Source organism: Pteropus medius, unplaced genomic scaffold (assembly GCF_902729225.1).
Source record: "Pteropus medius unplaced genomic scaffold, Ma_sr-lr_union100, whole genome shotgun sequence".
NCBI lineage: Eukaryota > Metazoa > Chordata > Mammalia > Chiroptera > Pteropodidae > Pteropus > Pteropus medius.
In genome coordinates, this window is record NW_024349796.1 from 1,983,003 (window position 1) to 2,007,362 (window position 24,360).

At 41.9% G+C, this 24,360-nt stretch overlaps 1 protein-coding gene across 3 annotated transcripts in view; it reads right to left on the reverse strand.

Annotated features, from left to right (window-relative positions):
• Positions 1-24,360, reverse strand: part of PLD5 (phospholipase D family member 5) — a 355,949-nt gene that overhangs the window by 311,387 nt on the left and 20,202 nt on the right. The window contains exons 2-3 of one of the 3 annotated variants that reach the window (XM_039883219.1): positions 20,519-20,704; positions 18,901-19,060 (exon numbers count right to left, since the gene is read on the reverse strand). The exons of 1 other annotated variant lie outside the window; for it this stretch is intronic. In XM_039883219.1, coding sequence (XP_039739153.1) covers positions 18,901-18,903 — 3 coding nt within the window. In that variant the 5' untranslated portion in view covers positions 18,904-19,060; positions 20,519-20,704. The remainder of the gene's footprint in view (positions 1-18,900; positions 19,061-20,518; positions 20,705-24,360) is intronic. One more of the 3 variants, XM_039883220.1, reaches the window with a different exon arrangement.

Genomic DNA, 24,360 nt, shown 5'->3' on the forward strand with positions numbered 1-24,360 from the left:
TGTTCGCGTTTACACTGGAATTGTGCAGAAAATGGAAAGCGGACTCATCGCCCAAGCCCAACTGCTTGGGGCCGAGTGGAATCGTGGGTTTTGATGAACTGAAGATGTATGGGCTCAATAGCCTCAGAGTTTCCAAAGAGATTCCCAGATGGTGGGTGCATAAAGAGCTCACTTTGTCTGTCTGGATGTCTTTGGATGTGTCTAAATGACCAGACATCTGGTTCCATGGCAAGGTGGACTGACAGAGCAGAAGGTGACCCCCGCTCTTCATCCCTAAGTGTAGAGATGAATCCTAGAGCTACCTGCAACGTCTGGCTACATGGCTGAACGCTGGGAAAGGTCTGGGCACATCGGGCTGTATCGAAGTCTATTCTTGCTCAAAAGGCCGTTGGAATTAGGATGGAGCACTGCTTTTGGCTGTGTGATCCTGGAGCTATCTAGTTGGTATTCTCATAGATTGGTTTTGTCTGTTAAATGCAGCTGTCTCTTTGGCTTGAATACAATCTAACAGTGATTTCATTTCATCAGATGACTAACCCTATAACTATTTTTTGACCAAAAATAAAGTTAAATAAGTTATATATATTCTGAGGCCTAAAACATTTAATTTTTCCTCTTTGAAAGTCTCCACTTAATCAAATTTATGTGTTACAAACATGTATGGATTTTAGATTATGGAGCCTATGAAACAAACAATGTAGATGTGCCCAAAATAAAAATTCAGGTTTGACTGCCTTTTAAACAAAACAGTAGCATCATTTGAGTTTTCAAGCATATTTTAAATGAGAAAAGAGAATATTTCATTTTATCTTCTTAATCTCCAAATACCTTGGACTCTTACATGAAAAGGGAAAGAAGAGAATATAAAAAAGAGAAAAGAAACAGAAAAGAATATTTTTAAAAAACGAGTACGAATGTTCAAGTACAAGCTAAAATGTAAGTCTGAAAGTGCATGCTAGCATTCAGGAGTGCCATGATGTCCATAAGTGCCCCCAAACGATGCTACGATTAGCAGCACGTGCCCATGCTGTCAGAGTTTCCAAGCAAATAGAAACAGAGGTGGGAAGACAAAGAAACAGTAGTCTGGGCCCTGTTTCAATACGAATTTGCAGTATATCTTTGAGTGAAACACAATCGCTCCATTTTAGTTCCATCTCCAAATAGGAATAACACTTATTCCTTTCCACAGGGCCAGTGTAAAGATAAGACAATACACAGTACGTGCAAAGAATGTAAAAGATCGATGTCACACAGGCTGGCTGTATCACGAATGCTACTAGAAAAAATAATTCGGTTTATATTTCCAGTATTATCAAATAAGAGTATACTTATGTTCTATAACATAGCATTGGTTCTATTGAAAAAACATAAAATCATATAAAAGTTTTTTCTTCCCAGAAGTAAAATAATCTTCCAAAGTATATATATGAAGAATTGTTACTAAAAGCCATAGATTAGCTCTAGTAATTAGGATACCAAGAAGAATGTCTTACAATTTTCCTGAGAACACCAAAGGAAAAAAAACAGAAGATTGCTGGTGTGCATTAAACGAATTTAAAGGGCTAACATGAGCTAGCATGTCATCAAAGAGCTTAAAACACCCCCACAAAATAGTAAGAACTTGAAGGAGGCGACTATAGAAACTAATGAGTGTGGTTTGGTTTTTTAAAATGAGTTTCAACCGCCAGGAACATTCCATCTCCCAAGACAATAAGATCCTGGAGTATAATTACCTGTAAATCTGTTGAGTTATAAATACAAGTAAACCCAGCAACAAATGGAATGTTAACCCATGTGACAATGGCTTTATTATTTAGGAAGTGTGGAATTAATTACAAGGAGACCCTCTCCTACAATTACCATCTTCAGGAAAGTAAGTCCAGGCTGAGAAATCAAGGAGGGACACAAGCCTCAGTCTCTCCTTCGACCCCCACGGACCATGGCCACCTGGCTCCTACAGAGGCCCAAAGTCAACGTGGGCAAGACAGATTTCACCTTCATCCCTAAAGCTGCTCCTCTCCTACCCTCTACGCTGGGCGGGAAGCACCACTGCATGCCCAGGGCTGGCGTAGAGCCGGAGCTCCCCATCGCTGGCGCGTAGTCAGCGCCACCCAGGGACTAGCGGAGAAGCTGCGTTTCCCTCAGACATACTGCTCGTTGTATTGAAACAGAGAGCAGACTACCGTTTCTTCGTCTTCTCCTCCAAAATCACGTCCTATATGGTCTTCAATCGTATCCCTGACTTCCGATTTCCACTGCCAGGGTTGTTATTTAGCTTCTTATCATCCTTTATATAAAACATTGCGATGGAGTTGTTCAACTGGTCTTCCAGCTGTTTTCCTCTATATCAGGGGTCCTCAACCCCGGCGCCGTGAACCAGCACTGGTCTGTGCCCTGTTAGGAACCGGGCCGCACTGCAGGAGGTGAGCGGTGGGCCAGCGAGCGAAGCTTCTTCTGTATTTGCAGCCGCTCCCCAGCGCCGGCATCACCGCCTCAGCTCCGCCTCAGAGCATCAGGCAGTAGATTCTCTGAGTGAAACACAATTTTGGTCCCTGGGGCCAAAAAGGTTGGGGACCACTGCTCTATATCCATGTCCACCTCATCTCAAGAGCTGTCTTCCAAAGAACCTGGCCATGCTGTCCCTCTGCTTAAAGTCCCTCAGCGAAGGCGTGACGCACACCTGGATCTGGCTCTGTCCTGCCGTCACATCTGCTACTCTTCACCTTTCATCCGTAGGCATAAAGACTGCTGTTTTCCAAATACATCACACAGTTCCCACTGCATCCAACAGACAACTCCTAATCACCTTTCAAAACCCAAACCTGAAATCTTACCTTCTCTGCGGGCCCCGATTCACTGCCACCTTTGCCGTGCTACCTCTGTATTTTGCTCTAGTTCTATTACTGCGCTTAACACAAAGCATTGTAAACATGTATTTATGTGTACACTGCCCCATAACCTGTGAGCTCTCCGTGGGCAGAGCTGTTGCTTAGTCATTCCCACGTCTCTCATGCCTCCAACACAGTGCCTGGGAGAAACAGTGCTCAAGAAATGAGAGCTGAATTGAAAAGCTACAGCCCCCAAGCAATCTCCCCTGGGTGTCAAATAAGAGAGACCTGATAAGCCCAAATGCCAATTCTGGAAACAGGTGCCCACACACAAGTAATAAAAGACTTCACACAGAGCAAATGTAAATAGGTACCAACAATGTTTCAATTAAAACCTGTAACCAAGATCACCTGTACTTGTTCACCAAGGCGATCAAGGTGATTAGGATTTGTCTGATGGATGTAGACAAATGGATGGATGCACCAGGTATCCCGCCCAAGAAAGATGCTGGAGCATCTTCAGCGGAGTAAACTAAACAGCAAGAAAACTGCAGCCATTCTGTTGTTATGGGCTGAACTGCGCCCCCCAAATTCATATGCTAGGGTCCCAACCAGGTAGCTCAGAATGCAACCTCATTTGGAGATAAGGTCTTTGAAGCAGAGATTGAGTTTGAATAATACCGTTGGGGAGGGGGCGTGGCCTAATCCAACATGACTGGTGGCCTTATTGGAAGAGAGACACCAGGAGTCAAAGGCGTGCAGGCACAGAGGGACGGCCACGCAAAGACGCAGTAAGAGGGTGCCCATCTGCAAGCCGAGGAGAGAGGCCTCGAATGCACCTTCCCTTACAGGTCTCCGAGGACACCGACCCTGCCAGCACCTCGATCTTGGGGTTCCAAGCTCCAGAACTGTGAGAAAAGAAATCATAGTCACTTTTTTCTAGGATTAGTGTATTCCAGCTCAGAGTAAGAAGGACGAGTATCAGGAACTATCAACCTTAAAGGCGCTGCTGGTCCTGATAGTCTATGACAATAAAGAAGGACATTCCTCTTAAAAGGATGTTTAATTACAGACAAAAATAAAATCTGCCTTTTAAGAGCTCAAAACACTTCCATAAATGGCTGGTATTTTATGTGATACTTCATCTAAAATGTCTCAGTACCACAGAGATCAAGGTCAGGCCTGAACTGGAATCCAGATGATTGAGTTGCACCTCCCAGTCTGCCCCCACCCAGACTTCTTTCTCCGTTGATTGACATGCAGGTTGAAGGGCATCCTGGGAGAATTCAAACCTGTCCACGACTGGGGTTCACGCACACACAGGCAGGTATGCGAACGGGGCGAGGCGTGTGAGGGAGGAGCAAGACAAGAAATACTCTAAGGAGCGAGCAAGGAACCCCCCCCCCTCCCCCCAAAGACATTCTCGTCAGGGCCAAAGAGAGAAGAGCAGCACTGGCCCCGGGACAGCGGGGTGGGGGCTGAACGGCTCCAACAGGACAAGGAACAGAGCCACTGTCCCCCTGGAGGGCGGGCCACACCCACCGGCGGGCAGAGTAGAGTGGCTGGCAGCGGTCGGAGGACAGAGCAGGCCGAGCGACGGAGCAGGCGTGTGTTCGCGGGGGACCAGACTGGCACGTGGCAAGGTGAGCCAGTGCGCACGGTCAGCAGGCTTAGGACAAGCAAAGGGTGGTGCTGGCGCAGGGGTGGCCCAGGCGGGACACTAGGGACAGCCTGGAGCAAAGGGACAGCAACACAAATTCAACCTGGAAGGAACCCGTAAGGGCCTATGAGCTGCACCCAGAGTCGTAGTCTTACAAAAAAGATACGGGGCATGTTAACGTGTGCTCTGGTTCCTCGGTCACTAAGCGGACAGCATGGAGCTCTGGATATTGAGTTTTAACTGTAAAGGTGTCCTTACTGGCGCTCACAGCTGCTGAAGTCTAGGACCATTCACAGTACAAAAGCTCTACATTAAGACTATGTTCCTTAAAGCACATTTCGAAGCATATACTTATAAAGCGACGCTGTAGAATACCATTAAATCAGGGCACAGTGCCAAATGGAACATGACAGAATGGGGGTTGGGGGCAGGATGTTCAAGACACAGAGCATTTCCACTAATCGCCATCGAGGGGCTCTGGAGAAGGCTCTGACCCCTCAACCCAGATTCCCAGCGGAAAACTTTGTCTTAAAAAGGCCTCCAGAAGCTCACTGTTTTCTGGGGAAGACTATGCAGGACGGGGGCCCAGGAATTCGGTCGACCTCTGGAAGGCTGCCCCGGTTCTGAGAACGGGAAAGGCACAGGACAGGAGACGGGCGATGGAGATGCTGTCCTCCTCCGCCAGCAGCCAGCCGCTGGCCTTGCGTCCGGCCCCTAACTTACTGACTTCCCACTAATGTGAGGATTAAATCAGGGAGTAGGTGTTTCTGGAAAAGGCCCAAGCTTACAAAAATAAAAGGTATTATTTATCAAGCCTGATGACCTCTCAAGGAGTACCAAGTCCCATTTGTCCATGGGAAATTTACTAAGTGTTTATTATGTTCCATAGATGGCTAGGTGATGGGGCAGATATAAAAAAAAAAATTATAATCCTTTCTAATCCTCTCATAGAGATGCTCATGAAAAAATTATAGCACAATGTGAGAATTACTATACCACAAATAAGTATAAAGTATTAGAAATATAAGACATAAAAAGGTTTGCTATAGAAATATTTAAACCAATGTAAACAACTTAATAGCCTAATAATAAAGGACTACTTGAATAAGTTATAGAGTATTTATATGATAGAATACTAAACAGCTACTAAATGGAAGTTTATATGAAGAAATTTTAATGATATGAAGATATTAAATGATGACAATGTTAAATGAAACGTAGTCTACAAAATAGGATATGTGGGATAAGATAAATTCTGCTGAAATTAAATTCATAAAATTCCTTCTGGCTCTGATGAATTACTGTGCCAGACTAGCCCTCCCATTGTTAATAATTAGGAAACTGGACAAAATACATAAAAAAATTTTCAGACACTGGATTACAGAGAGCACAGGAAATGAGGCAAGAAATGCAATAAGCCCAATATCAATATAAAATGAATTGTATTTTTAAACACAGCTGATAATAAACATTGTTCTATATATACATTGTTCTACATTATGTATATAGAACGATGAACAATTGACAAATGAAATAAGAAACTGACAAATGAAATTAAAAATACAACTCATAGGACCACTGAAATACACATGAGTAAGAAAATCTAACAAACTGTGCACTAAATGCATATTTTGATTGAGGCACTGGTTATAACAGTGTATCCATTTGTCAAAACACATCTAGCTGTGCACTAAAACTTAACTTCTGCAGAAGCGCATGTGCAGAAGGCACTGGTAACGTGCAGAAATGAGCTTTCTCAAGACGGAAGAATGAAGAAATTTAGAGGATGAAGCTTCTCTGTCACCAGTTTCTTGACTGAAACAGAGAGACAGGCTCCAGTCTAGGCTGGTATTTCAGTGCAGCAGTCATGGTAGGGCCTCCGATTCAGAACTTTCCGAAGGATTCGCCGGAATGGCTGAGCTCACCTCTGCAAGGAGAGCCATCTGCAGCCCCTCTGCGTGGGAATGTGACGTCAGTGAGTTCTGATGCCCACCATTGACAAATAATAATAACAACTCTTAGTGCGAAGTATGGATCCAGAAACGGTCTCTGGTTAGGCTTGGGTCTCATTGTGATTCTGTGCCATCTGCTCTCAGCTCACTTCTTACCTCAAGGCTTTTATGTATTCATTTGTAATAAACCCAGGAAGTCAAAATCGGCAAGCCGTTTCACGGCTCTTAGGGGACCATTGCTAAAATAAACCAAATAGCATTATTTCTTACAGTGCAATTATCTGTATACCTATAAATTTTCTTTCAGTCTTTCCTTTAAATATAAAATTTCAGAACTATAACTTGAAAATAGGAATATTAATATTTGGCTCTCTTCAGTTTTGGACAGTTATACCTTTACTTTATAACATATGTTTTTCTTTCTTTAACTAATAGTCTAGGTTCCTAATTGGCTGGATCGAACAGCTCTTTTATTGTATTAACTTTATTTCTAAACCATCCAATAGTGGAACCACATGGCGATGCCTCAGTTCACAGTAGCCCTTTGTCCAGAGCCTATATCTGCTTCATAGAATTTTTTCACTGCTCATCCCCTCTTCAATCTTAAGAATCTCAATATCCTCCAAAAACTGTCCACCAAACTACTGCTACTTAGCGCCTCAGTGCATCTCAAACTATAATGTGCTCTAGCATCACTCTGTAACCTTGGTAACTGCTGACCCTGATGCACCCCAGGTTCAAGAGCCCCGGGGATGCTCATGCTGCTACTTCATGGACCACACTTTGAACTAATTTTGCATTCTTAATACTTCTTAGTATTTTCCTTATCTTCCATATTCCATAGTCTTTCATTTCCAGATTCTTAGTTCAGTATGCTTGCATACAGCATCTTCTTTTCCTGTACTAGACCTTCCAAATCCACACCCATTAATGTTGTTAGGTTTTTTTTTTTTTTTTTTTTATTTTTATTTTTTCCTCTCTGAGTTGTTAATCATGATTCTAGGTGAGAAAATTCAATTACCCTCCCCTCTTCCATACTATTGGTAGATAGATTAGATAGATTAGATAGATAGATAGATAGATAGACAGACAGACAGACAGACAGACAGATAGAAAGATAGGAGAAAGAGAGAGAGAGAATGAGAGAAAGAGAGATAGAGAGATAAACATATATACATTGACCTACTTAAGAAAAATTAAACTCCAAAGACTGTCAAACAATGAAAAGGCAAATACATTGGACAAAGTCTGGCTCCACTGGGTTCAAAATCCAAGGACACAGAATAGTAGGGAAAAAAAATAGTAATCATGTGTTATATCTAAATGCTTCAGTTATTTAAGTCATCCCATGAACTGGGTTCTGTTCCACAAAGAAAACGTCCCAGACAGCCCATTGTTTTATTTTGCTCTCAGATTCCTCTGGTCTCAATCGCCAGTTTTATGTTGCCTCATTCTTTCTCCTGAAACTCTGCCTACGGGGTTTCATATGCCTCTTTCCGTGGTACCATTTCAATTTTGAAAACTGACTTCAGGCTATCTTTTGTTGACCCAATGCTTCCCTTGATGTTAATCAGACTTTGTCTCCATGAAATCTTTGGAGTAAATTTCCACATACATCCATAAAAATTTGGCTTGTTTCTATCTGCCCTTTCCACTTCCATCCACATAGACCTGCAATTACCAAAACTGTATAAACTTCGGAGCTCAAGAACTCGAGATATTTATGAGCTTGAAACTCACAATCTACCTCTTTGCTAGTCACTCTCATTTTGATCTGTATAAGCCACATATCAAGCTCAACATGTCTATTTATTTCTTATTATCTCATAGTCTACCGATTTTCAATATAATAGTTTCTAATGAGGGTGTCTATTGTCAAGGCAAATAGCCGAGAATTCTATGAATACCCTCATTTTCCTTGGATGCTTTGCCTCTCTTACCCAGCCACCAATGTGAACACATAGTATAGTAATAGTATGTCTGGAACAGTATTCCTGTAGTATATTATTACGTAGTATAGTATAGTATAGTAACTGATCATCTATTTGATGAATTTGCACAATAACCTACGTGTTTACTATGTGTCTTAGTTTGGGCTGCTTTACAAGAATACTGCAGATTGGGTCATCTCTCACATTTCTTCTTATTAGGCACTAATCTAATTTATTAGAGCTCTACCCTCATGACGCAATCACCCCTAAAGGCCCCATCTACTAATACCATCGTATTGGGGGTCATGATTTCAACACATGAATTTTGGGAAGGAGACAAACATTCAGTCCACAAGACTATGTTTTAAATATATGACAAAGAAAAGGACAAGAAACAAACCAAGTATATATAAAAATATCTAGTTCAAGCTCACTAAAAAAGAATTCAATTCTTACTGTCTTAGACTACATTTCACTATTATCTTTAGGATTTAAAAAAGTTACCAATTTTCCTAAATTTTATTCAGAATGTCTTACTTGGCCAATTACTATGACTGTCACACACTTCTTGACCCTGGTCACACCCCCACACTCTTCTCGAAATGAGAGGAAAGAGAAACCTATGGATTTGACTAGGGAAAAGTTGGAAAACCCCATAGGGATGAAGGGGCTGGCATCACGCATTTCTTCAAGGTCAAACCCAATGTCACAAGTGCAAAGGACATACAGCAAACCCCCGTTGGGTCAAGCATCAGTATACAAGAGTCGGAACAGAAGGAAGAGCGAGGCAAGCACAGGGTAATATTCTGGGCAGTGCCGGTTCTAAAGGTCAAAGGGAAATTTTCAGGAGGTGGGACAGGCGGGTCCAGAACAAATGAGAAACCTCACCAGCAGAAACCAGACTCCGCTCCACCACCAAAGCCTGAGGTTGCCACATGACCACTGGGGGTAAATGGACAGCGGACGGGCCTGTCTGAGAAAGCTGGCCCAGGGAGCTGCCAGGATGGGCCACGTGGGAGCCCAGAGCTTGCTGCTCTCACCCACACGTGCTCCCTGTGGGGCCTCCAGCGTAGGATAGGTAGACTATTCACTCTCAGCTTTCCCTCGTGGCAGGGACAGTGCTCCTGGCTACAGGGTAAGGCAGGTTGTCATCTCCTAGGGACCAGGCCCTGGAGCAATATTCCTGCAGGGAGGGGTCTATAATGCTATTTAAAATAGTATCCCCCATGGCTTCTTCTCAGCATTCCTGACTGCAAAAGTCTTCATATCGTTAAGCTCTTGCCCAAAGGGACTTAAGCAATGGGTTATTCTAATTTAAAATGTGGTCCTTAGGCATAAAGGACCTCCAACCCCCACCCCCTTTTTTTTTTATCTTCCATCCTATCTCATAATAAATCCGCTCTCCTGCTTCTCTCCCGATCCTAAGCTTAGGCATCCTTCCTGTTCTTCTGTCTTCCCAACTTCTACTCAGGCCAGTGGCGCCCACGCACGCTCCTCACGGGTTATGCAGGAAGCTGTTTCTGCCCCATGCCCCACGGAGCCCGTTCTGTGCACCGGGCACACTCCGGCATGTGACAGCCTGACTCACACACTCCACAGGCCTGCGTAGCCACCTGCCCCCCGAGATGCGCACAGCCTCCTTCCGCTTTCAGGCCACAGGCTCAAGCAGATGGCTCACCCGGAGTCCGCGGGCACAGCCTCCCCGCCACTTCTGCCGTCCCCCCCGCCCCACGCCCCACGCCCCACGTCTGTCCCAGCCACTGCAGCTAAGCATCGGGTGCGTGCTGAGCACACGGCTCCACGGCTCCGCGCCCGGCTCTCCATAAAAGAAATGCCTGCGGGTTAGAGCTGTTGGTACATGCCACTCAACCCCCAGCCAAGGTTTATTTTATGTTCCCAAATGACCATAAACCATCCCAAACGCATTTCTGGCTCTCTCATCCATGGAATCTCAATAACTGAAAGAGAACATCGCCCCATCATCACTAATTATTTTTATGGGGGTTCTTACGTAATAATCTCAATACGTCTCATAGTCTTTGACCTTCCTTTGCAAACCTTCCTTTTATCGAACTATTTGAAGATCAACTAACAACCAACCATAAATTTACTTAATTTTTTTTGTCTCCATGGGCAAATAAATAAAAATTACCCTTTCTGCATTCCTTGTTTTTTTTTTTTTCTTCCAATCTCTTTCCTCATATTAATTCCTCCTGAGCTGTGTTTTGCTTCACATCTCTGTCAAGTTGAAAGTGGAAAGACAGTCTCAGGATGACGTGCCTCCTCCTGTCACCCTCTCACTCGCTGGTCCTTAGCCACACGGCTGCATTTCTGGGCGGCCCATGAACGTTCTTGTCCTATGCCAGTTTCTTCCCCCTTAATCACATCCAGCAGTTGGTCCCCTAGTGCCTCCTTGAAAGTGGGAGTTTGTATTATCATTTAAGTGGCCACATTCCTAAGAGACAGCAGAAAATCGTGCCATTAGTCCATCTTATTTATGAAATGCCGATGCTCAGAAACCAAGTCACTCAACCAAATCAAACAGTTAGTTCTGCCTCAACTGAAACTAGATTTAGCAAAAAGTTATAGAAACTGGATTTTGTCTCTTACCTCTCGAAGCAGACACCAAAACTCTCTTTATTAACTAATTTCCAAGACCTTCTCAAGTCTCCCCACTCCAGTCCCTGTGAACCTAGCAAGCACTCAATAAATGTTTATCCACCAGCAGCCAGCACCCATGGGGAGGCCTTCGCTATACCAACACCACCTCCCTCCAGCAGGGAGCCCAGGCACACATACAAAAAAAAAGTTTTAGAAGAACTGGATTCCATACAAGTTTATAAATAAAAACAGCCATAAAACATAAGCTCTAAGCAATATTGCAGGCAAAAGTCAATAGCAAGCCTTCTAAAATTAGAAGGGAAATAATATTTCCAATATTACTGAGATCGTATTTCTGTATGAGCATGTCTTTAACATAATTTTGTCACAGACATATTAGTGTTCACGGAAAACTGCTGAATGAATAAGTGAAGAACAAACAAGGGAGGAATGAGGATGTCAACAGGAGGAGAAAAGCCCAGGAAGGTAGGGTGCAATTAGCTGGATTGCCAAGCGCAACCACCGCTGGTTTAAAACCAAATACGACCTCACCCGGGGTTTAGATTTGTGACAAAAAGGACACGGATTTACATCCACCATGTTTTGATTATTAAAATTTTAGGAACTGCCAAAGTACCGCCTATGTCATTCATAAACAGGCTCCAGTGGTAACTTAATGTTATTATAACCTACAGATGAAACATTAACAGGTCCTAATCTCCATACGTTGTCACGTTTTATGTTTAATTATATCCTCTTACTATTCCCATTAGTTTGGGCATCATATTGGTGTAATGTAAATTAAAGAAGAAATTACTACCGGTACTTATATCTAAATGTTCCATTTTATTTTTGCAATTATCATTGAAGGGAGAGCAGTTATTTTGTTAATATCCCTCTTGTACAGCCAGGAATACTTCTCAGACCACGACAATATCTCAGGACACTGTATTACATCCCAACTAGAAAATTTTCGCAATGAGAAAAAAAAAAAATCAGAGAACTTAAATAAGCTTAATTCTCCTTTAAATGCATAAGGGAGATAAAGCTAGAAAAAAAACCTTCCTTGCTTGAATGTTTGCTCTCCTATGATGGAAGACATCTTTAAAGAAAATAAAACTCTACACAATTACTCTTGAAAACAGTCAAACTTCAGTAGGCACAGATTGACATCCCTTTCAATAATTTTTTTAAATGGAGTTTTTTTGCTATTTAATATAAGGTGAGGATTTAATAGCTTGCACTTCAGCCTTATTATCAAACATCACTTGATTATGTTCCTACTGGCACTTTTTTAAGCATTTCTTGATATATTCACTTTCTTTCACTCCATCAGACTTCGAGAGATTGTTCTAATAAGAGTACTAAGAGAAATGGCAGTTTAAAAATTGCCAACATTATCATTTGCAATTCGTTTTCATTTTTTCCCCATACGCACAGCACACACATCAAAATAATTTATAAATGTGATGTTTTTAGGGATACCAAAGAATCACGGCATGCTAATAGCCCTTAAAAGATTGTGGCACAGATTTCTAAGTTCCTCCAATATCTGCTCTCTCAGAGAACAGATGGTCACATGGCTCCCCGGAATAAGGATTACATGTGTCAGCTTCTCTTGCAGCTAGGCGCGACATGTGATTAAGTTTTAGGCAAAGAAATGGGTGAGAATGTGATGGTGCAACTTCTGAGTTATGCTCTTAAAGGGATGCAGGATGCCCTCTCTCCCCACTCCTCCATCCCGAGGCCCAGAAAGTGGGTGTGAAGGTGTGTGTTCCCCCTTGGACTCTGAGAAGGAGGACCACACAGGAGGGAAGTCAGAGCAGAGAGCTGGGAGAGGACTGGGTCCCAGGAGGCTGTGCAGCCTTCACAGAGACAATGAGCTGACTATGTCCGGACTTCCATGTAAGAGAAAAATAAAGGTCTTTTTAATCACCATTTTGGGAAGTCTTTTACATGCAGCCAAAACTCTAATGCATATATAGATGTCACAAACGAGGAAACTGAGCTGGGACTAAAACCCAGACCTACCAATTTCAAAATCTAGGGTTCTCTCAATTCTGCTATACAATCTTAGCAAACATTATCTTCATATTTTCAAAAAACTATTACTAATATCTTAACATTTCACAAAAGTCCAGTTGGACCTCATACTTTCTTGCTTTCATTCTTGCTAATAAGAGTGAATGACCTCCCAGATGCAAAGCACCTGCCTAAAAAAGTATCTTTTCCTTCCTCTAAATTTTCTATTTATGGGCCACATCCTTTGGTGGGAGGCGGGGCCCGGGGGTGGAGGTGAGAGCCAGTGCACTAGCTGGAGGCTCACCTGGGTTTCAGTACCAGTCTCCACAGTCTGCTGTTTAACTTCTCTAAGCCTCTCTGTTCCAGTCATGAAAAAAAATGCCATCCCTTCCCCCCTTCACACCACTGCTGCAGAAATTAATTGGAATAACCTATTTCAGGTACTTAGCACTGCAATTGGCACATTAAAAACGCTCCGCAAATAAGGTTCTTCGCTCTTTCATGTTTTTATGTATTTATTTGTTCATTCAAGAATTATTTATAAAGCACTCGCATGCCATGTGTCAGACAGTATGTGAGGTACTGTGACAGAGTGAAATGCCGGATCTCTCTCACTCTGTCTTACTCCATCCTGCACTGTTCTCAAGGCTTTTAGGCTAATCGCGCCAGCTCTACACAAGCTGGTCGTTAGAGGAATTCTGCTTGAGACTTGAGTTTTTAAAAGAACAGCCCCTAGCAGGAAGGTGCCTATCCCAAGGAGGTGGGGAAATGTATACAAAAGTAACTATTGTTAATCAAAAGATTTGCAGGAACCTCGCAGACTGGACTCAGATCAGACAAGTAACAAAAAGATGCAGAGATCTCTCTGGCTTCCTGGAAGCCCCGCTAGCCCCAGATGTCTGTGGTCATCAACCACCTCTTGCCCCTCCCATTTCTCTTTTCTAGACTTGAAAGAAGCCTGAACTCTGTGATGGCTTAAGACGGATTTGAGAAACTGTGAGCGCCCCCATCTTCTCGATTTTGCACCTTTTCAATCAATAAACCCTCCCTTACTCCAAACTCTGACATTTTCAGTTTTGGCCTTTTGAAGCATGAGGCACGTGGACTTTTACATCGGTGAGGGTACCAGGACAGGAAGTAAACAACTCAAAGAGGATGCCTGGCCTCGTGGGGCTTACCTGGTCATGGCAGAGAATATAAAGGGAGCAGAGGAAAGGCAGTTTGAAAGAACAGGTTTTTAAATTTTTCTTAATTTCTTTTTACGATTGCACAGCTTTTAGGAAAAACAGATAAGCAAAAGTGGAGAATAAAAATTACTCGCAATCTCACAACTCAGAAATAACTACTGTGAATATTTTGGAGTACATCCTCACTATCTTTCATTCTATCTGTGGTATATAAATCCTTCATTAGAAACACACAGGTTTTATAAGATGTATTGCAAATAGTTTTTTAACTTCTTTTCTCACTTGACATTCATGAAAAAAAAATACTGTATGTCATTACCATTTCAATTACTGTACAGAATTCCCTTGCTTGGATGTACTAGAATTCATTCAGCAATCTGTATTTGAGGTATTTAAGGGTTTTTGTTATCAGTTTTATTGAGGTATTATACAAAAACAAAAAAACAAAAACCTGCATGGCTGGTGTGTACAGTTTGATGAGTCTGGACCAATGCAAACCTCCATGACATCATTGCCACAATCAAGGTAATAGACATATACAATCAACACCTCCCAAACTTTCCTGGGGTCCCCGTGTTTTTTTCTTTTTTTCTATTAAAATTAACACTGTTAAAATAACACCTTAGAGAGGCTTTCTCTGATGCCTCTAATTAAAATAGCCCCCACTCCCCCATAATTGTTCCCTGCTCTATTTTTCTTTAGTGAACGCACAATTTTAGAAGTATTACATGTGTGGTTGAGTTTATCGAAGCCCAACACAACCACTGACTTCGTCTTCTTCCTTGGAGTCCCTCCAAGGCCAAGAACTGTGCCTGGCATAGAACAGATGTCTGAGATATTGTGGTTTATAATAAAAAATATATACATTTGGTCTTCATCCCAGTTCCTGGCACAGAGCTCCTAAAACCCTTGGAATTTGTTGTGATGAGATCAGTAAAGGTGCCTTTTGTTATGTTAATGGGTGACTTTGTGCAAATACCTCAGGATGGGGGTCTGTTTCCAGGGGAGCCCACCAAGGGCTCCGGGGCTGGTGGTTTTTGGTCCCTTGGCCACCCCACTAACTCTGGGGAGAGGAGAGAGGCTGGAGATTGAATCAGTCCCCGATGGCCAACGATTTACTCCATCAAGCCTACATAATAAAACCTCCATAAAAACCAGAACCAACCAACCAAACAAACAGAGACTGGAGAGCATCTGAGTTGACAAACACATGGAGGTGTGGGGACAGTGGTCCTCTCAGAGAGCACAGGAGGTCGACGCCCTTCCCTGCATCTCTTCCATCTGGCAGTTCCTGAGTTATGTCCTGAGTTCTGTGAGCTGCTCAAATTAATTGAATTAATCGAACTCAAGGAGAGTAGGAGCCTCTGATTTACAGCACGTCTGTCAGAGGTAACAACCTGGACTTGGGACTGGCATCTGAAGTGGGAGCAGTGCTGCGGAACTGAGCACTTATCCTGTGGGACCTGAGGTCAACTGCAAGGAGACAGTGTCCGAAGGGAGTGGAACTGTAGAACACCCAGCTCTTTAAGAGAATTGCTTGGCATGAAGAAAGAACCCAGGCGCTGGAACTGGTGTCAGAATCACACCGCCAGTATATATCTGTTGACTGAATGAATGAAAGAATGGACTTTGTGATGCACATCCTCAAAGAAAACTTTATACATACATAACAATTTCCTTAAAATAAATTTATTAAAGAAAGCAATTCTAGGTGAAAGGATACTAACAATGTTAACTCTTTTGATACACAATGCCAAATTATCAAACAGAAGGGTTTTTAGGTTTTTACAATTTATTCTTCCTAGAGAATTAAAAATTAAAAGTTTTGGTGTTCTTTTGATTTGTATCTATTTGATTGTTAGTGAAACAAGCCATTTTCATGTGTTTACTGGACATTAATATCTGAAAGAAGATAGATAATAAAGGAAAAAGCTTGGACATATTTACTTCTTTTCTGGGGCTCTAATCTGCTACAAATAGATTCCATGGTGAAATAAAAAATAGCAGAAAGAATAATAAATGTAGTAAAGGACTTATAATAAAGAGATATGTTAATAGTATACCTGAGCCTTTATCAATCTATCTACAACTATCTTTATAGTGATATATATACATATTTCTATCTCTATATCTATGTAACTACATCTTTGGCCCTTTTCTTTCTGTCACTTTTTTATTTTTCTTTTCTTTCAAAATCTCCTTTTCTTATTTTATAATTCGTTTGTCTGGTTTTTTTATTTGTTCTCGTGTAATGTAATTGACAGTAAGCTGGGCCACATGGGGGATGAACTATGAAGACCTCTGACCTCTGTTTAAGGAAATGATGCTGGGGACTTTGAACATGTCATCAAGCTGCTGAATTATCTAACCTTTTGAATTATTTAGAGGAGATGATAAATTCCCTTACTATTTAAAACATTTTGAGTTGGGTATTCCCCTACTTAAGGCTGAACTCATCATAAGTGATAGAGATCAAATAAGCATGAATGAGTATTTTCTAGTTTGGTGTTTTGCTTATTTATTTACTTATTTTAAATATAGAAATCAATTTTTTTTTATTAATTAATTTTTTTCATGACATTGGTTAACGAAATCCAGTAAGTTTCAGGTGTACAATTTAATAGCAAGGCATATATATATTGCATTGTGTATTCCTCTCATAGCTAGATTTCTTTCTGTCACTACATATTTGACCCGTTTTACCCCATCTACCTCCCTCTGCCCCCTCCCATCTACCCTCCAGTAACCACTAGTCTATTATCCATGTCCATGAGTCTCTGTAGTTTGTCCTGTTCGTCTGTTGCTTGTAGGTTTATATCCCACACATAAATGATATCATATGGTTTTCAACTTTTTCTGTCTGGTTTATTTCACTTAGCATGATTATCTTGAGGTCCATCCATGTTGTTGCAAATGGCAGAATTTCATCTCTTCTTGTGGCTGAGTTATATTCCATTGTGTGTATATACCACAGTTTCTTTATCCAATCATCTATCATAGGACACTTCGGTTGCTTTATTTTTTAAAATAGGGCAGGCTTGCCATTTCTTCACTCATGAAAGGAAACCACAGGAAGTAGTTTGTGTCAGCCCTTTCTGATACAGGATAAACGGAAGTTAAACACAGCCATGCGGGGAGGGGTGGAGGAGGCAATTAAAAAAAAGTTCAAAGGAACTACATGTTGAGGGTGTGAGGGGAACAAAGCTTTGTCACCTCCAAATATGCTTTTTGGGATACTGATTATTTTAAAGCTGGTTATTAAGAAACAAACAAACAAACAACTCAGAAAGAACCTTTAACCCTCTGCCTTTACCTGACTAAAGGAATTCAGATAGAAAAAGCTGCTTAAAGGAAGGGGACATCACCTCAGCATCATAATATAAACTAAATGTGCCAGATAAGGAAGAAATCTAGCAAAGCCTGTTTGTTGAACTTCCCTCTGTGTCCCATGGTTTCTGGGTGGCTCAGCAAAAACTTGTTTACAACATGTTTACTCTTTCTAGTCTACCTGTAAATTGCCTGCTTCCCCTTTGGAGTCTCAGACCCCTGGCTGCTTCTCCTTTGTTCAAAATGGCATATAAACCTCAACAGCCCAACGTCTCTTGGGGCGTCACATTCTTATGGCATCCCCGCATGTACATTCGTAATAAATTTTGCCATTTTCTTCTGTTAATCTGTCTCGTGTTAATTTGACTATTATTAGCCCAGCCAGAAAAACCTAAAAAGGAAGAAATATTATTTTTTGTGCCCCCACAGGTACCTCTCAAAATGTATTGTTACAATCACTTTAGTCCTTAACGTTCTGTCCAAAGCAGATAGTGTCATCTTCAATTGATTTCTCTTAGGAAAAAGTGGGTGAATATGAGTGTCACCTAGAATCCTTCAAGAGCCTGCTAAACTCCAACATGTATGAGGAGCCAGCCTCTCGGACTCTGCAATTCACAGGGCCCACTGAGGGTTCATGGTTCTAGAACAGAACTATCCATTTTCACACCAGACAAACTGAATCTTTAATCACAGGGCAGTTTTCAGGGTGGGTTCTTTTCAAATCAAGGCATCCATCTGTGAAAGTACTTCTTATACTGTAACACCTAAAATAAATTCTAAACTGTCCCCAAAACAACTGTAGCCTAAATTCACTCTGTAGCAATATATGCTTACTAATCTCCACTTTAGAAATTTATATGTCTAAAAAAAAAAAAAATCCATTAAATAGTTGGAGAAAAGGTGTTTTCCTCCTGGGGGAAAAAAAGTAATTTTCTATATGTTTTAATTTTTCATATAGCTTTTTTTAAAAACACTTTTCCAACTATTCAGAATTTAAAAAATTTTCTTACAGACCATAACTCTGCTGAAATGTGGAGTAACACATATGATTTAAACTTTGGAAAATGAACATTTCATGTGAAATCAAACTGATGTTTGGAAGCTATTCTCCCTTAAAAAAAAAAAAACAACTATTGAGTGAGTCAATACTTTTTATTCTGTTCTAAGGAGGACAGAACAATAAGGAAATGGGTTTATTTGTAACGAGAAGATTTAATTAGACGCCGGGAGGAACTTTCTAAATAAAGATGCATTTCTAAGGGAGGCTATGAAGGGAACATTTTCTTAATACGTTTGTGATTTTATTGTATTCCATAGATACCGTAGAAAGGTTCTGGGACATCATCTCTGGATCCCGATTCCCTATAATGGACCAGAGAAAGGGAGACCTACCATCTAAGCTGAGTGGCAAATGGCCTCCTCAGACCTAGAGATGAAGGACAAGGTGACAGGCGTGGCAATCTCTTACAGTTTTACAGCCAAGCACTTCCAAGTCCACACACCAACCAGTCTGCTGAGAAGCCGTCTTTCTCACTCTCTGCAACCAGCACGTCTAAACAAAATGATGGCATAATCAAAGCTGTACAAACACAAGTATAGGAGCCGAAAATCAAAAGTCATAAAGAGGCTTTCATAAAAAAAATAAATAAGTGAGAAAACGAACATGTAGCACTTGCTTGAAACAGCAGAAAGTTCCCATTTTTTCTCAGGAACTCATGAGAAATGCTGTTACCACTCAAAGAAAAAGTGAAGTTCCAGTGCACATTAGAATCGACTGCTAAGGATTAAACATGGCGGAGTGAGAGATGTCCCCAGATCTCTCCCCTTGAAACAACAATAAGCTGAACACCTAAAACTCAACAAAAAACACCCAACTGCACACCAGCACGTCTAAGCGTGGGATCTGCGCATAAGAGCTACCACAGGTCAAAACCCTGGGTGTCGGGCAGTAGACTGGGAAAAGTAAAGAAGCTTCCTCTCTTCCTCTCGCGGCCAGTGCTCCCTGCAGGAGGAGGAGGAGGGGTAGAGGTGCAGAAAGTTCCCTGACCAGCCCTGCCTGAGAGTGCTGTGAGCTCCTGCTGCCGGCGGCAGGGCCCAAGCATCAGGGCAGAAAGCAGAGAAGTGGGGTCGGCAGAAAAGCAGGGATGGTGGAGAAACAACAGCTGATTTTTACCAGCCCCAGTTGCAGAACCGAGGCTGAGCCGCAGCCCTCATCCCCCGACCCAGAGGGCCATACCCTCCAAGACCTAACACCGCGGAGCCCCAGGGGAATCTGCGCAAATGCTACCGAAACTGTTACTAACACTGACAGGAACTGAGACTGAGGGTAGCAAGCAAGATTAAACATCTATAAGGAAAAAAAAGACGTTATTAATACTTTATATAAAGCAGAGGTCCAAGAGGCTTAGACACCACCTACTGGAAACCAAAAGAAAAAACACCTTATTTGCTTATTTGCAACAGGCTAGGGACCATTATATAATAAATCTTTCTGGGGGGAAAAAAAAGCAGAACACACTTCCATTAATGCCCAGGCAGAGAAATAAATAGTCCATTAAACACCATGAACAACCAAGGTGACAAGGCATCTCAGAAAGAAAGAGAAAAATCTCCAGAAAATAAGCTTACAGACATAGAAATATGTGACTTAAATGACAGAGAATTCAGGATGGTACTCCTGAAAAAAACTCAGTGAGATCCGAAACGAGTAATATCGACAATTTCAGGAATTGAAAACGACTAGATGAGCAGAATGAGTTTTTTAGCAAGGAGATTGAAACCCTCAAAAAGAACCAAATAGACCTTCTAGAGATATAGGATCAACTGCTAAATGGCTAACTTAGGCCACCTGCATACAGGATTTTAACAGGGACCCTCGTGGGTCACTGCTTCTCCTTGACAAGTTCATAACCATCTACTCTCACTGTGAGCAGATTAAATCTAAATTAGATGTTATCTGTTCTCTCTTTGGAGAAGAGAGACAGGACATTTCGATTGACATATCTCTCACCTTAATGAGCCAGCCGCACTTGTCACCCAGGAAAATTCAACTTCAAAGAAGAGGATAAACTTCCCAGGCAGAGCCAAGATGGGGCTTGAGGGTAGAACCCAGGCAGACCCCAGAGACCTCATAGTACTGGGGAAGGGTCGAGGGCTGGGACGTGAGGAGCGCGAGCTTCCAGGGAAGGACTTCATCCTCGGAGGGAGATTAAGAAATCAGGGTTTGTCCTGGGCACTGGACGGGTTCTGCCTTAAAGCTTTGCTTCCATCAAGTAACAGGGTCCTAGGAAGAGAAGGGAGGGGCTGGGAAGGGTAAACGTGATGTTTCCACAGAAAATCTCGGACGGTGGAAGCACAAGGCAGCATGACTTGGAAAAGGGAGTCAGCATGGAGCACGGTATTTGGAGAAGAGATTGTTTGTCATTTAACAGAGCGGCTTTAGTGCACGAGAATAGCTCAGCTTCACGGAGGAAGGGACATTAAATAAGGCAATGCCAGCCTCAGTGCCAGCCCCAGCTTCAGCGGCTGAAAGTGCCTCTGACAGCAGCAGAGGTGACCTCGGAGGGGGCCACTATTCTCCGTAGCAGCAGAGGCCACGCCAGGGGTGGGAGGCAGAGCGAGCAGCTGTGCGGGCAGCTGGAAGTAGTACCCTTGGCAAGGACGCCATTTCCCAGACATAACAGTCTACTGCTGGGGTTCGTTATCTCTCCCTAGACAATTCAGCTACTTAGAAGAGCAATCTTTAGCAAAACTAAGGTCTAGACGTTCTTTTGATCTTAAACACAAAATCTTGTTTCTGGTTAAGGAAAGCTGTGAGAAGAGCAGACCTTTTGCCATTTAACGATTAAACATCTTTGGTCTAAATTTTTCACAAGAATCTTAAAATTCATTTTAGCATAGTCATTTATAAACTTTCGAGGTGCAGATCTGAATCATGGGGGCTGTGCAGTAGCAAGCAAGGCTAGCTGTCCACGCAGCCTCCACATTTCAATGTGACCGCCGTCACCCGACTCCTTTAAGGAAGGGGCTACACTACAAAGGCCCTTTCTTCTTAGAATGACAGTCTTTTCATGATAGAGATGGTGACAGTTAATAAAATATTAAATTACCCATGCAGTTGTCTACCTTATTGATAACTACCCCAAGCTACAGAAATAAATGTTAATGCAATGATAAATCCATTCACTTAATATCCTACTCACGTCAGACAACTAATCTTGAAATCACATCTGTCAAAGGTTAGGCTAAGTTTCTTTCTTCTTCAAACAAGTCCACTGCCCAAACAACACAATTCTCTATGTAACCAGTAATCTACTCTGCTCATTCCAAAAAGGAAAAGTCTCTCTAGATTAAATGCACAACCATCCAACTGTTTTGTCCTAAAGCCGATTTATCTTGTATTTCAGTGTGGAAACATGCAAGCAAGAGGTTCCGAACAGGTGCTGGGCTAGGTACTGGCCCATTTACGTCAGCGGGAATCGGATTTAATGATTGGATATAAGGAGTCATTATTTTCTATCTATGAAAGACTTTTAACTTTCATTTTCAGTAATTTTATCATTGAAGGATTTTTAATCCATTTTTTTTTTTTATAGTTGACCAGCAACTCTATTCAAACAGTCTGTCTGGTTTCTAAGCAAAGGAAATATATGTTCATCCTCTCAAACCTTTTATTATGTGAGCAAATAAAGATAAGTGTATCATTCGAAGCTTTTAATCAGAAGCCCAGAGACTTTAAAAGCTGCCACATTGCAAAGTGCTTCACCTTGCTCGGTGCCCTCAAGAAGCACATCCTCTTGTCATTTCAACACAGGACAAGGATAAAAGACTAAACTAAAGCAAACGCCTCCCCACCCGCCGAAGTTCATCTTGATCCGTAAGCCTTTCTGCCTGCTGGTCTCCTTAATGCTCACATTCTCCCCACCTGTCAACTTTCTCTCCTTGGTCTCAATACCAAGTCTGTGAAAGTTATTCTAAGCCCAATGTGAAATCAAGTAAAGTGATGCATCCAAATAGGAGAAGTGATCCTAATAAAATAAGAAAGGCAGCTCCATGCAGGCGATAGAGAGCAAAGGCCTCTCTCCAATGCCTCCCTGCGCGCTGCGATTCACTGACGCCCCGTCAGTGTTAACGCCAGCTCATCGGGAGATTTATTGCACCTGCTCCACGTGGCCCCTGAGCATCTACTTTTCTTTCTTCCTCCCTGACACTCAGAGGATATGTGAGCTCCCTATTCACCTCTGTTTCTGCTAAAGAAAATAGGTAGATAATAAAACATTTCTTTCACAAGCTATACTCAGCAAAGCTCTGGGCATTGTTACCTTGCCATTACTCCATTTTTGTAATATTTCCTAGAGTGAAAAAAAAAGCTACCACCTTAACGACAATTCATTTGTTGGTTTACAAGGACATCCTGACGAATCAGCACGCACCGTGCCTACATTCCAGTATAACTAGGAAGTCAGAAGGACAAGAAAGCCAGAGTTACCTGTCGGGAGTGGTGCAGGTACGCAGGCTGAAAGAAGTGTCTTAAAATGCGAGACGGAGACTCCAGGGATAAACACATTCTTCACACCTTGCACACCTGAAACGCCACACCAAGTGTGTCTGCCTTGGAGTGCTACACTTCCCCAAGCTTTTCAATGTTTATCTCGCCATATTCCCTTCCCTTTCTGCCCACCTTTTCTTGGTTCTGCTTGGAGATTTTTCCTTAGTATGAACAGGCTGGCATCGAAAAGATTACAAGTAAGTTTCCAAGTGAATCTGAAATCTTATCTTGGCTCTGAAAAGGGGAGACCATGATGGCTGACGTGGAAGACCTCCCTTTCCCACATACGGGCCAAGAATTCTAAGCATGAAAACACAGGTTCGAAAACAATGCCAAATTGGGAACTAGAAAATGTGAAAGGCATTACTGAGGCCCAAGTAAGAACAACACGCCGCTGACACTGGAAAAAAGAAAAGAATGAGGGTATCTGCACACGCAAAGCACACACGTGCACACGGTCACACTACCGCCCACTCCGCAAGCCCTGTCGTCTGCTCAGCAAACTTCCTTCCGTCACCTGAATGAGACTTTATGGGCTGAAGTTATAAATAAGATAGTTCAGGAGTTTTATAAAAAGTTCAAGTGAAGATGTTCATCTTTATCAAAATTTGTGTAATGAACTTTCACTGGATATATGAAACAACTAAGTTTTTCTCATTGGAGCCTTTTAAGAGAGGACTCTGTGCTGAACATGAAACATCTCTTTTTAAATATACGTAGGAAAAAATATTTAAGAATATATTAGGAAGAAGCAAGAAAATGACCCGATGAGTGCAGAGCATTTTGTAGTACCAGAAAGTAAGAAAGTGCTCAAAAAATATAAAGATGAGTCAGTATTCCCAAAAGACACAGGAGACAAACCGAAGGGGCTCCCAAGAGCCAAAGCAGGATCAAAAATTTAAAAATGAAATAAAAACATCGACTTGGATTATATCTATGGTATAAAATAAATATCCAAGAGATCTGATATAAATAAATGATTGGACAGTAAATATTGGGGAAGAAGAGATACATTTTCCTTACAGAAGAATTTCGAATAGTAAGCAGCTCCTCACTAGCCTAGGAGTTGTCAAGTATGGTGATCTGAGACTTAACATCTCATTTACAAAAATCAGTGTGTGAAAAGGGAAAAATAATGACTTTACAGTAAAGAAAGCTAGCAAACACCACTTTAACCAAGTAATCAAAATTAACATAACCGGTAATGTCATATGGATAACACGTACCCCTTAATATGACGAGAGGGTCACATCACCTCTGTGGTACTCTTTTCAAAAACATATAATCAGTCTAATCAGACAAAC